The following is a 13332-nucleotide window of genomic DNA, read 5'->3' as shown; positions in this document are numbered from 1 at the left end:
ATCTTGGTCTGATGGGAAAAAAACTCACTGAAGAGTTTCAGTTCTTTGTCAGATTTGCATGTGAGACCTGGAGCAAAGGGAAGACACCAGAGCAGGCAGCTCAGCTCTGAGCCATGTGTCATATTAGACAGCAACAACTTATTTTTTGTTGAGAGACGAATTTTCCCTCACTCAATCCTGAGGCTTGCAAATCTATTTAAAACCAAAAATTACATACAGTCTTTTTTGGTAATTTGATTACCAGACAATTCGTGAAATGTTACACTGATATATAAGTAAGTCTGCTTTTGTATTTACCCAAATTCACAATTACTCAGAAACTGCCTGAATTTTTGAGGATTGGCTTTGGAAAAGTATTTAAAATGTGAGATACTGTCAAAGCAAGCCTTAAATGGTGAACACTTACACATCTTTCAAAATCCAGGACTGAAGCAATTGCTGGTAAATGGCTCAGCATGACATGAGATAGACATATACATATACATTTGTTTATTATTTTTAATTTTTTTTCCTTGTGTCCAAGAGAGGAATAAGGCCACTGAGGATTCAGGCATGTATTGCATTCCCCAATTTCATGAAGAACCAGAGGATTCTCACCTGCTGTGTAATAGTGTCCCAGGGCCCCTCCTGCAGACGAGCCTGGTAGGATGCATGAACACTTTCCCATATTTCATCCAGAGTTAAAGGCCTTCCATCTGTGAGTGGGCAGAAACAACCACCTTCAGCCAAAGCTCATAAGCATGCTATATCTTTAATACAAAACAGCAAAATTAATACTGAAAATTGTTCAAATCCCGACTGAAGGTGCACACAGAACTACCCTAAATTCCCTGCTCAGTTTTCTTCTCTGCCACCTGAGAGTAACAGCTCAGTGCTCTGATTGTAAGGTGTGAAGTGTAACTAGTTTTGTAAAGCAAAGTTTGGATAAGATGCATCTAAAACCACAAAACAATGTCATGAAGAGTCACCTAGTGTAAAGATAAGCAATTCAGAGTGAGAGAGTGGAAAAAATCTAAGGAACAAAACTCTGCAGATAAAACTACTGCATTTTGGTCTGTCCATAATGCTTTCTTGAGCTGCATTTATACAGCATTATTGCATCAGGTTTTTAGCTGTGATGATAGAGTTATGCCAAGATATTAGTGTCAACCACTTAGAAAATAAGCATGTCTATTTTTAATGAATATCTGTTTATGGCAAACAGGGTATTTCAATACACTTTGAATAAGTAGCTTCATCTTGGCATTTATCAGGTGTCAGAAACCATCATCCTCTGATAATTAGTTTTATTCTACTGACATTTGCATGTCTGTAAAATGAAAAAAATTTATGCACACAATTAACATTTGAATGCCATGTTAAGATACAAGTTCAAACCAGCTGCCTACAGCCTCTGTTTTACTTTCTGCACATATCTATAAAAAAGCACCAAGTTCTGAACTTATATAAGCACCATCTAGCAGAATCATGTAGCAAATAAAGTGTCTGAGGAGGTAACAACATATTAATCAGCTATTCCATGCTATCCTCATGAAGATGAGACTTGTTAGACCATCACACCCGCTGTCTTGCGATGACAGATACCAGAGCTGTGCTGGAGACAGTCTAACATTTACAAAGAAATTTGCTACAGCAGCATAAATTCACTTTAGAAGGATGTGTTTGCACTCACATCACCAGTGTGCAGGTGACATGAAATCCCATGCATGCCTGCAATTATGTTCTGAACAGAGAAAGTCCAAGAGTAGAATCTACAGTTACAGACGTTCTAGTGCAACATCTGATTTGCCACTCCAGATTGTGCTCTGTACACCTTTCCCTGAGAATTTTCACAGTAATACTTGAGCAAATTCACGTACACGTGGAAGGGATTACTCTGACTCTGTTAATCCCGTTTATAGAAATGATCAGATGTTACTGAAGTATTAGCCATGTTATAGTTAAAAATTAGTTTTGTCTTTACCTCGTGGTGAATTCATTCTATTCAGGAGTTCCCAGATTTGCTCGCAACACAGGTGTGTATTCTTTGGGCACTCTTACCCCCTTTTTCCAGCAGTCTGACATGTTTAGCAGCCCTGTTACATATTCTTGCAACCCACTGAGACCTCAAACATCCAGCTGGTGTGACAGAGCAGTCACTAATTGTTGCTGCTGGCAACAAGAGCCCACAGTGGCACCTGCTGAGCCAAGCAGCCTCTTGCCTTTGTGCCTCTTTTCTCCCTAGATGGAGCTGAACTGGGAAGTTCAGCCAGAAAGAGAAGGAAACAGCAAGGAAACAAGCCAAGAGAAAGGGCAGGAGAGGAAGGTGAAGGCTCCAGCTTCACCCATCAATGCATTTATTTACTCACCATCCACCCACAAGGACACAGCTTGCCGTGTGTCCCAAGGCTTATCCCAAGTCCAGATGGTTTAGTTTTATTATTTAAACTGTTTTGACTACAACAAACTTTTCTGAGAAAACCCTAACTGGACAGTCAAGAAGCCTAACTCAGTCATGCCACCACAAATAAGAAATAGTTAAAAGGCAGAAGGTTGAGTGCCCTCTCACAGCAGCAAGGTGAGGCTGTCAGACCACACAGGAGCTGCAGCTCTCAGCTGGCACTTTAATTTCTGCAAAGAGCATAAATCCTTTAGGCAGAGAAGATTCCATATTCATTTTCAGAGAAAATTTTCAGGGTTCCCAAGTTGCTGTATTTTCTTGATGTTTAGTGAGGGCTTTTAGGAATTTCTGAGATTCCCAATTAAAAGCTTTTAACTATTTCTAAAATTTTCAGTTAAAGGTTATTCGACACTTTGGGTGAAATGGTGCACAAATTGTTTGAGGCTTCATTCTGATGTATTTTATAAAGAAACAATCTTAACAAACCACTGCCAAAGGAGGAAAAAAACACTCTTACAAGCTCAAGACAATATATGATCATAGAAATTATTCTATTTCAGTTATGTCCAAAGCCACAATAAAACCAGTTCTTCCAGGATATGGTCTTTAGAGCAGCTGTGTTGCTGAGAAAGAACATGGTGCTTACATGTTTTTGAGCTCAGGAAGTAAATCTGTATTCTGGAAAGCACTTCAGTCAGGCCCAGTGTGGTTGTGAATACAGAAAGTTATGCCTTCAGGGTTGGAGGAAGTTGCCCTATCTCAGAAGCTCCCTCTCCCTAACCATGATTAGCATGGTTTTTATTGGCAGGGATTTAGCTGTCACTGAGCTGAGAGTATTTTGAGCAGGTCAGACTGAAAACCCCATTCCTTCTCTCTTCTCCAGAGGAGTGAGGGTGCAGTCCTTGTTGACTCCCATTAGTCCTGCTCTTTCTTCTCAGTGTTTAGCCACCTTTTGTGCTGCTTCCTCTGCCTTTGCAGGAAAAAGGAGAAGTGTGAGATGAGCCACTATTTTCTTTACACACAGGGTGATTCCTGAATGGTGCCTGTGCTCACCTGTGGCTGTGCTGCTGATACCTCACTGTGGGTTTTCTAATGTATGGCAAGAGGGTTTTGAATGCCTGGCTTCAGATGGGGATGGTTCAAGAAAAGACCAAAGCTCCTTGACATCTTGAAGACTAAGAGAAGAGGAAAATACCCTGCTGATTAAAGAAAGCTTACTGGACCTAGCTCAGCCCATCTGGCTGATGCCAGCACTGAAGGGGAAGGATAATTGCCTATACCATCTGTCTCCAAGAGGGCTAATTGCTGACATCAGATATCAGCAGGGGTTCATGCATTTCTTCAACTACCTATTTGGTAGTCTCAGAAGCCAGAGAAAGAAAGAAGGGCTCAGTTTCCAGAAGGTATGGCAGGGACAGGGCTGATCTGGGAGAAATGAGCCTCTGCCCTGAGCTCCTGACAGTGACTGTGACTTCAGCAGGTCTGAAATTAGGAATATATGCCACGTGGAAAGTATCATGAGGCAGTGAAAAATGTTTCTTATGTATATACACACCGCCTAAAAATATCTTCTTGTACCCTATAATGTTCCCAAACACCTTTCCAGACAGACTCATCACACCTAATCACTGTTTTCAACTGAAGTATTTGTTCTTGCACAGAACAAGATCTTCCCTGTAAATCCATCCCCTGAAACTACAAAAAGTTTAGATGTCTCTCAAAATGTTTTAGTTCTGTTGCAATTAAAATTTCAAACCTTACCTTACACCACCTTACGTATCAAACTTCATCTCACAAACAACAAAAAAAGGTCTAAAGATGAGCTCAAGAAAGTAAGTTCTTTCGTGCAATTTAGACAGCAGCAAGGACAAGCATACAATGCAACTTTTCTCTTTCTGCAGGAAGAAGTGATCTGCAATGACTGAACATAACTGCTAGCAGAGGACTGAAAACTGGATGTCTTCACTGACATAAGCTCCTGAGGATGCCAACCAAGCTGGAGATCACAGGAGAAACCTCCCAGCAACTCTACGGGGACCCTTTTTCCTAGGAGGGACTGAGAGACCAGGTAAATGGAAGCAGGACTCACATGCAGCAGGAGAAAGGCAGGATTTCATTGATTTCCTTATTCCAGAGAAGTTTGTAAAGAGTCTGCTGGAGTGCAGATTTGGACAGGCTGGCATCAGCTGCTATCATACAAAGGGAGAAAGTGAACACTGCAAAAGCCCTCAGCCGGGCTGAACAGAGGAATTACTGTTTCCCAGGTGTGGTGGGCATTGCAGACACCGCCAGGGAGGAAGCAGAGCTCTGAATTCCAGCTCCGTGCCCTGTGCTGGGGAAGGCAAGATGGGGCAGGGCTGTGGAAACACTGGGAGGATTACAGCTCACCTCCACCTCCCGCAGCCAGCTCTAATTAACACCAGGATCAGTATGGACAGGATCCCAGGGAAACCAGGAACAGCTCAGAGCAGACTTGTGAGGAACCGATCCTGTTACCGAGTCCACAAATAATGGTAGGAATTTAGACTGGGAAATTGAGGTAGGTCTCGGGGAGATTGTTCCTTGATTAGTTCAGGTGAGGAATGCAGTGAGTATTGCTGGTTGTCTGAGAAACAAAGTGAGGAGCCCATCACATGAAGACTATTGCCTCAAAGGAAAAAAACTCAGGGCATTACCTAGAGCTTTCTTCACACCAGGTTTTGGGCAAGACAAAGGATACTCTGCTCAGGTATTGCAAGTGATTGTGAGCCTGTGCCAGCTGCACACTTCCAAAAATCGCACTTTGGGACCTTCAGACAGCACAGCACAGGCAGGCCAACAGCGTGCAGGGAAGACAAGATTCTTCATTCTCAAAAGTGAGCTGCCCATAATTAAAATCAGAGAATACTAGCTGGAAACACTGTAGGTAACACACTTACTGCCAGTATTCTGTATCCTGCTCCCTTCAAGAGTCAGATACTGCTAAATTTAAAAGAGAATGTAAAATGCTGAAGAGAACCCAGGTGACCTTCAGAAGCATCTAAAAAAAGCCCTTGTTTTCCATTGTGAAAGGCTCCCAAGAAGTGTTTTAAAAGATAATTGTACTTGTAGGAACAATTACAGTTCTGTACTGCAAGGGGAGCTGTTGGCACATAATACCATGATTGTGCATTAGATCATCCACTGGCTCCTGTAATATCCACTTCCAGCTATAAGGAGTCATGTTTCAACACCTCCGATTCCCTGGTGCTGACAAGCTAAACAACTTGTTTTGTCTCTGTGAGCTCTTCTCTGGTGATTAACTGCTTATGGTGAATACTAATTATATGAAAGTACAGTACAGTAGAGATAGTGTCCTACTTCCTCTACCTGCAGCATCTCCGTCCTCTTCTGTAGAGACACTGCACTATAAATTCAGCAAAAACCAAAGAGGATGACATTTTTCAAGTCCACAAATAGGCTAACTCGTCTCTCACAGCAAAACTACCTTTATCTTCCTGTCTGCACAATAAGTTCAAAGGCAAAACACTGCACGTTTGTAAATGCCTGTAATAATGCTGGAAATAAATTTGCAGCAGGATGTGTGCAAATGAGTTCTGTTTGTGGGAAAGGCAGAGCAATGTCCCCAATTCCCCATGTCCCACTCTGAAAATTTACCCCAAATTATCCATTCCTGAAACTGCACCTCAGACTAAAATATTTCCACCAGGGAGCCTATGAGAATTTGTTCTTCAATTTTGAATCTGAAGTGCTTTTTGAAACGCTAACACTGCAAAATTAGAAACCATTAAACAATATAATGCAGAGAGTGATTAAATCTACCAAACACATTCAAAGCAGCTTAAGCTACTTTTTAATTAAACAGGAAAAGATATCACTGGCAACATTCAGACATCTTTATCTAGATAAAGTTAAGATATTATTCAAAACACAAAAGATGCTGATCATAGAAACATTTAGGTTGGAAAAGAGCTCTAAGAAGATCAAGTCCAAGCCTTAACCCAGCACAGCCATGCTCAGCACTAAACCTCATCTCCAAGTTCCATAAGCTGGTCCTGCTGGCCACAGCACTGCAGGCACAAGCCAGGTGCCACTGGAGCACAGGTACACAGGCTTTGGGCAGCAAGGAATAGAGCACAGCCAGTGCTGCAGTGTGATCACTCCGTGCCTGCTGATTAAATGAGTGACACCAGCAGTGGCCTCCGTGGGAGGCTGAGGGTTCCTCCTTCCTCCCCTGACAGGATGGGGGCTGAAATCACAGTGGCCGCAGCCACGGAGCAATGGGTAACAAGATGTACGTACCAGGGAGGAGACAGGATCAGCTACTGTTTGAAGAGCCAGCTTTAATACAAAAAAAAAGTCAGTACCATATTGGTATTATTTTATTTTCCCTTAAGCAGCAAATTTAAACAGAAAACGGCATACATTTTTAAAGATACATTTAGACGTCAGCCTTGTGGCTCAAATTGGGGCTCCAAAGAAACAGAGAGAGCTCTGCTGAAGCACTGTGGTTATGTCCACTGATTGCCCAGCCCAGCTTAAACCTGCAGCACTAAGTTTTTGCAGTCATTTCAAGAAAAGAACAAGAAAAATGACCGGCAGTTTCAGTAAACCACAGGCAAGATGCCAGGAGCCAAAGATCAGCCTCCCTCAGGCTGAGATGGTATCATCTCCTCCACAGTCCTGGAGCTCTGAGTCCAGAGCATTGCAAAATTCACTGGTGAGCAGCCTCATCTCTTAGCTTCTTATTACATCTGCTCCTCAACTTAATATAAAATCTCTGTTTTCAGCATCTATTGCACCCAACACATTGAATCCACAATGGCCTTACCCAAAAAGCATGCTCTGAAATACAGCACAGGCACTTGGTAGCTGCTGGAGTACAGCACATGGTACTCATAGCGAACCACTTCTTCTGTGCTGCCAACTCCAGTGGCCTGAGAATCATCCAAAGGCTCCTGAAACGACAAATGACCACAGCCATACATCAACTTCTGTATGTGTACTGAGGGAAATTGTCATAAATTCACTAAATGCACAGAACAGAAATAATGGCAACCACCCCTTCCATGGCACTACTCATGCAAACTCCCAAAGGAACTTTTCAACACTAGCAAGAAAATCAGAGAAATCCAAAACCTACAAAGACATCTTACACACTTAGTTCCACAAACTGTGAACTATTTGCAAGCCTTTCCAGAACTGAGGTCTTTCTAAGCTGTACCAAGGCTCTCTAAAAGCTTCATGGCACAGCAACTGGCACAATAAGGGGATTACAGCTGTACCTCTCCTCATTACATTCAGTATAGACCATTTTAGAAGTGTCTCCTTAAATAATCTGGTTTTGCTTGCCAAAAGACAAATCAAATGTATCCACCAAAAATCCTCTGATCTTTACAGGTTTTTGCCAGTTGTTTTTGCTAATAATTTAAAATACATAATATAATTATAGTAACAAAGAATGCAATTATAAAACTGAGAGGGGGTTTTTTTCCTGTTAGTGTATATTCCAGGTGTAAAGTTTATGGTAGATTTGAAACAAATCAAAATAAATGAAAGTAACTGCATTGAGATATACCCCAGCTGCAGCACAAATTTCATAACATTTCAGATTAATATTCCAACAGTGCTAAGCACCCAGTTGTTTGGACTTTTCTAAAAGCTGTCATAACTCAAACATCTCTGAAAATGGAACCATTAAATTAATACTGCCATTAGGATTAAACGTAAGAACAAACTTTCCAAGAAGACACTCAGGGTGTGGACTTATTCAGTGCTCAAACCCCCAAATTTACATGCATGAACTAAGCAACCATAATGCCCCACAGGTTGGGTGTGCATTTCACAACTTGGCTACTGCCAAGCAACTCTGAATATTGGCTTATGGTATCTGTCCAACCAAAATAGAAAACGACTGAGCAGAAAAGTAGAACCAGCATCCTCTGAACACTATGTTCATATAACACACAAGAAATTTAAAACTATTTTGCATTTTTATGTCATATCCATAGTCAAATCAGCAATGGATTAATCAATATATGAAGATATATAGAAACTGATAAATTATAACAGTAATGACACCCAAGATATTTTCAGGTTTTTGTCTGATGTGACTCTCCCCAAATTTAGTGTATTAGACAACCAGATGCTGCAACTTCTGCATGGACAGAAGTTCACAAACGAAAGCCCAGACCCTGGAAAAGCTGCAGACCACAAAACTGTCTATACATATTCGGACATGAAGTGAGAAGATCCCACATGGCTCCGGAGCAGAGGTTTCCTGGTAAATCCTAGATGGCTGCAGGAATGGTTGATTTTAGCTTACGGGAAAACAGGTGCCTAAAGCACTGAAAGGCAATGTTTAGAAACTTGTTACCTGGTTTAATCTGGTTTTAAAAACTGTATGTGAAGAGATCCTAAAGTCAACCTGCCAGAAGGACAGTGATGATTGCTATTCTTGATGTCACAGGCCAGATAAAGACAGGTATGATATGCCCAGTTCCCACATACATGAGTGACAGGCCAAGAAAGGGAGCTCTTTTCCTCCCCACACAAGCCATACCCAGTGGTTAGACGTAAAATACAGGCTAAAAAAAAAAACCTCTAGAAAACACAAGTTTCTTCTCTATATAATGCTGAACCTTCTTTAAAATTGATCAGCGCTTCAGTAAGAATAACAGAAGAAAGACCATCAGCAGCCTGTGGGAAAAGGAAAAAACCAAACCCAGCTACAGATTGGTTTTCATTTGTGTAGGGGTGGGGAAGAGAAGGACCCTGTGCTGAGAACTGAGCCTACATGGTGCTCCTCGGGCATTAATGTTTCATCAGATACCACAGCCTTGCCTCCTGCTTAGTCACCAGCTTACCCTGCCCTAAAAGATACTTCTGGAAATGTCAAGACTACCTGTTCATGTGTTAAATATCAGTGTTCTAGAAAAGACGGCTTACGCTGCGTTCTGTACATAATGGCAAAATGACTAATTTGTGGCTATTTTAGATCTGCCCACAAAGGCAAATAGCTGAATCCTTCTCGGGGCTACTCTAATCCCCTTTCTTCTCAGTAAACAGCATTTTCACATTTTCTTACTTAAAAAAGATACATCATTGATTTGCAATCGTGCTCTTTACAGTCTCTGTAAGTACAGCCTACAGTATTTTTGCAGGAAAAGTACATTTTGTAGCCCACAAGTTTTGATGGTATCTCTGTAGCTGATGAGATGAACTTTGCTGATGAGATGAATAAAACGAGTACAGTCATTTCAGGTGATCTTTGAAACATCTAAAAATCCACAAATGGCTCACTAGAACCAAGGAGTCTCAGACAGGTTTATATCAGCCCACAAGACTTCATTTTCACCCTTTAACCAACTACTGATAAAGCCATAAATACAAAACACAGGTGTAACTTATTTAAAAAAAAAGCAAAACTCCCACTTTATTTTTATATATGTCATTATAGTCTATTTTAACTCTTTCTTTGAATAACTGTTAGTTTCTTTTTCTTATATATAGTGGTGCTCTCTTCTTGAGCTAATGCTGAATTTTAGTTACTGTACTAGACAACACTGAGATCAAATTTAAATTTAGATGGTTTTGTAACTCTTGAAAAACATTCACATGTATATACACACCACAAAAGACAAAAACCACACATATCAGCCTTAAAAAATGTCATATAAAACATTAACCAAACTGCAATCATTAAAAATGATACGACGAAACTTATTCCTCAAATTTTTTGTTTCTGATTTTCAAATTTACTTGCATGCCCGCCATGCTTCAAGTTAAAACTGTGAATCCAGAACTGACTGGCTGCTTCCTAAACAGATTGGGAAGTTGTCATCAGGAAGCATCTGCTCCTCCATTGCTCTCAGGTAAAATCACTCCTGGGCTATCATAATGGACTATTGAGCAGATGTTTAAAAGCAATGTATGTATTAGTAAAAAGATAAGCAGCAGCTACCTAATTAATTACATTAGTTCCATCATAAATGAATTACCACTGATTTTAATTGATATCAAGTTGTCCTCAACCTTTAAGTATCCCCAAAACAAATTAAGTCGATTTGTTCCTTTTAAAATGCTAAATTATTTAAATCAATAGATAAGAAACACTGCCAGGTGTCATTTTGAAGGCAAAATAATGTATTTGTAGTATTTCAATTCCTCTTGATGAGGAAGGCGAGTCTAAAACCTGTGGTAACAAGTTAATTTGACAGCAGGAGAGACTTAATAGTGGTTTTGGGTACTGTTTAGTGGCACCAGGGCAGCAGGGAGATGTGGGTTAAGGCACCTTTGGAGGGACACGATGAAGGAAAGGTGAGGCAGACAGGGTAAGCTGAGATGGTGACAGAATTAGCTAAAAAAAAATGGGTTTCTCTGCTGGCACCAAACATTTCCCTCTCTCCACCTCACCTGCAGAGGGCCATTGAGCCTCTTGCTCAGCCTAAATTCCCTTTGAAATTAAGAAGCAGACCCCCTTTTGGGGGAAAAGGTAAGAGAAGTGGTGCAAATAAACATTTCTCCCGGATGTCTAGACACTGTGGCCTTTCTCCCAGTTCCCATGTTCCTCCTCTCCCTTCTTGCTGCTTTGGCCTCTGCTTACTCCTGCCTTATCCAGGCTCCTGGGAGATGTTCCTGTGGGAACACAGCAGGACTGGGAAGAGGTGACACAGGCACAGGTACTGGTAATGCTACTTTCAGTGTGAGGAGGGGAAAAAGGAGATGCAACCCAGATTAGTAAGCAAATTTGTCTTCATTGCTTGGAATGCGTTTACATCTAATTTCATTTCAGCTTCTAAAGTTGGAAATGTACGGCTCTTTCTCTTCAGAGGCGCGCAGTCACCACTGAAACACAAGAGCTCTCAGGAGCAGCTCTTTCAGCACTTTCCCCCTGGCAAACAGGGAGATTTGAACACAGAACCTGAATGGTGGGACAGTGTTCATCAGGGAGAATTAAAGCAGAGCTTGGCGAGCAGGGTGTGGCCTTGTGGTGAGATCATGTCTCCGTTCTGGCTCCCGGCTGTTCTCCCAAGCATTCAGACCGTGCCCCACGTTCTTGCTGCAGCCCCCGCGGGTACAGTCTCTGCAGGTCATTTTCCTGCAGGTTTTGGTCCTTCCTGTGCAGGATCTCGGCTCAGCCCGAGCCTGGCACAGCCCTGAGACCTCCAGACCTGATCCTGCCTCTGCCCTCGTCACTGACCCACAGCGCAGGGGTCACAGTGGTCAGCGAGGTGACCCTGCCTGGGGAGGGGGAGACTGAATGCATTTACTGATTGTCACTTTTTTCCATCACTACTAAATATTCACACTGTGCTCAAATTTACAGGCTCCAATCAAAAGTATCCTATTCTACCACAGCCTGCAAAAACACAGACATCTCCCTGAAGAATTTCAGTGCAATATGAATGTTGTACAAAATCCTTTACCACCAGTTGCACCATTTTTATGTACATTGACAAACTGCTCTTTTATGTGAAGAACACATGGGGAATCCAACAACCTCCAGGTGTTTTCTGGTGCTGACATCATCAGTGACAGATGAGGCAACACAAGGATAACAGGAGTGGTCTGAAGCAGAACAAAGTTATCTTACGGATTCATTTTCTGTGTGCAGCTACAAAATCCTCCCCACTGTCTTGAACTTCTCACAGTTTAGTCATCCAAGTGAAGAACCTGGTTAAATGCCCAAAAACAAAGAAACAAAGTGGCTCAAATCATTTGGTGATGCCTGAAATACCACGTGCAAGGAGCCTTCTTCTGCAAGACACAGCTATCCTGAAAAGCCACCATGTCACCAGTGGAAAACTTCAGAGATGAGTCAAGGTAAACAGCTAGTGGATCCCTGAAATATGCCATTTTCCAAAGGAAATCTTCTGACTGAACTCAGCATCCTGGCTATGACACTATGAAAGCATCAAGTGATGTCCACTGCATGGAGATGTCCAGCATTTTCAGAATAACTATTTCCAAAATGAATTTGCCCCCCTCCCCATCTCCCAGCCTTCTGTTATTCAAGGCATACCAAAACACCAAAAACAAGACTTCCATCCCGAAAAGACATGGCACATAAAACTGCAGTTTTATGTGCCATGCAGTCCTCATGCATGAACAATCATTTCTAACAGCTGGAAATTAGATTTGTCTTTTGATTGCTTCAAAACCACTATCACAAGTGAAAGCAAAGCCTTTTCAAGCAAAAGAAGCAGCGGACCGTGAAAACAGAACAGTTGTGAATTTTGTCTGCACATAAAGGTGGGGAATTGTTACAAAACCACTCCTCATTCTTCCCGGGTTGTCACATACAAAATGCAGAATTCGGTGGCTTCTCTCCTCCCACAGAAGAAACATTTTCTCTTGTTCTAATGTAGAGTACAAGGCTGTCTGCACAGGTCTGGAACAGAGGCATGGTGTGTTAGGAAACGTCTTCCGATGGGAATGACAGCAAATCTGGGAAATGAGGCAAAGAAATGAAAGGAGACAGAGGGACACAGCTCATCTGCTGAGGGAGGATGGACCTACCAGACTACCCGAAATTCCCGAAAGGAATGTCCCCCTGGAGCTATGGACACAGACCTTGCTGAGGATCACAGCCAGCCCCACCTGGAAGCTGTAGGGATTCAACCACTTCCACCACCCCCTACCAATGTTCTTTGCCAATGTTATTCCTTAGACTGAGGAATTTACAATGGTCTTCTTTCCACTGAAGTGGGATAAGGAGCAATCAGAGATGGTGGTACCTGTACCCACACTTTTTTGGCACCCGCCTTTCAGTAAGAATCACTGAATCCTGGGATCACTGAGGTTAGAAAATCCCTCACAGACATTGAGCCCAACCTGTGACACTACCCCCACCTTGTCCCCAGCCCGGAGCACCGAGTGCCACCTCCAGCCCTTCCTTGGACACCTCCAGGGATGGGCACTCCAAACCTCCCTGGGCAGCCCCTGCCAAGGCCTGAGCACCCTTTCCATGG

At 42.2% G+C, this 13332-nt stretch overlaps 1 protein-coding gene across 5 annotated transcripts in view; it reads right to left on the bottom strand.

The window, feature by feature from the left end:
* Positions 1-13332, bottom strand: part of ATG10 (autophagy related 10) — a 65218-nt gene that overhangs the window by 21224 nt on the left and 30662 nt on the right. For all 5 annotated transcript variants that reach the window (XM_017730825.1, XM_017730826.1, XM_017730829.1 and 2 more), the window contains 2 exons: positions 7191-7317; positions 598-695 (listed from right to left, as the gene is read on the bottom strand). In XM_017730825.1, coding sequence (XP_017586314.1) covers positions 598-695; positions 7191-7317 — 225 coding nt within the window. The remainder of the gene's footprint in view (positions 1-597; positions 696-7190; positions 7318-13332) is intronic.

The sequence above is a fragment of the Corvus brachyrhynchos genome, unplaced genomic scaffold, assembly GCF_000691975.1.
Source record: "Corvus brachyrhynchos isolate BGI_N302 unplaced genomic scaffold, ASM69197v1 scaffold144, whole genome shotgun sequence".
Classification (NCBI taxonomy): Eukaryota; Metazoa; Chordata; class Aves; order Passeriformes; family Corvidae; genus Corvus; species Corvus brachyrhynchos.
Note: the sequence above shows the minus strand (reverse complement) of the source record. Positions and strands in the feature narration are given on the sequence as shown.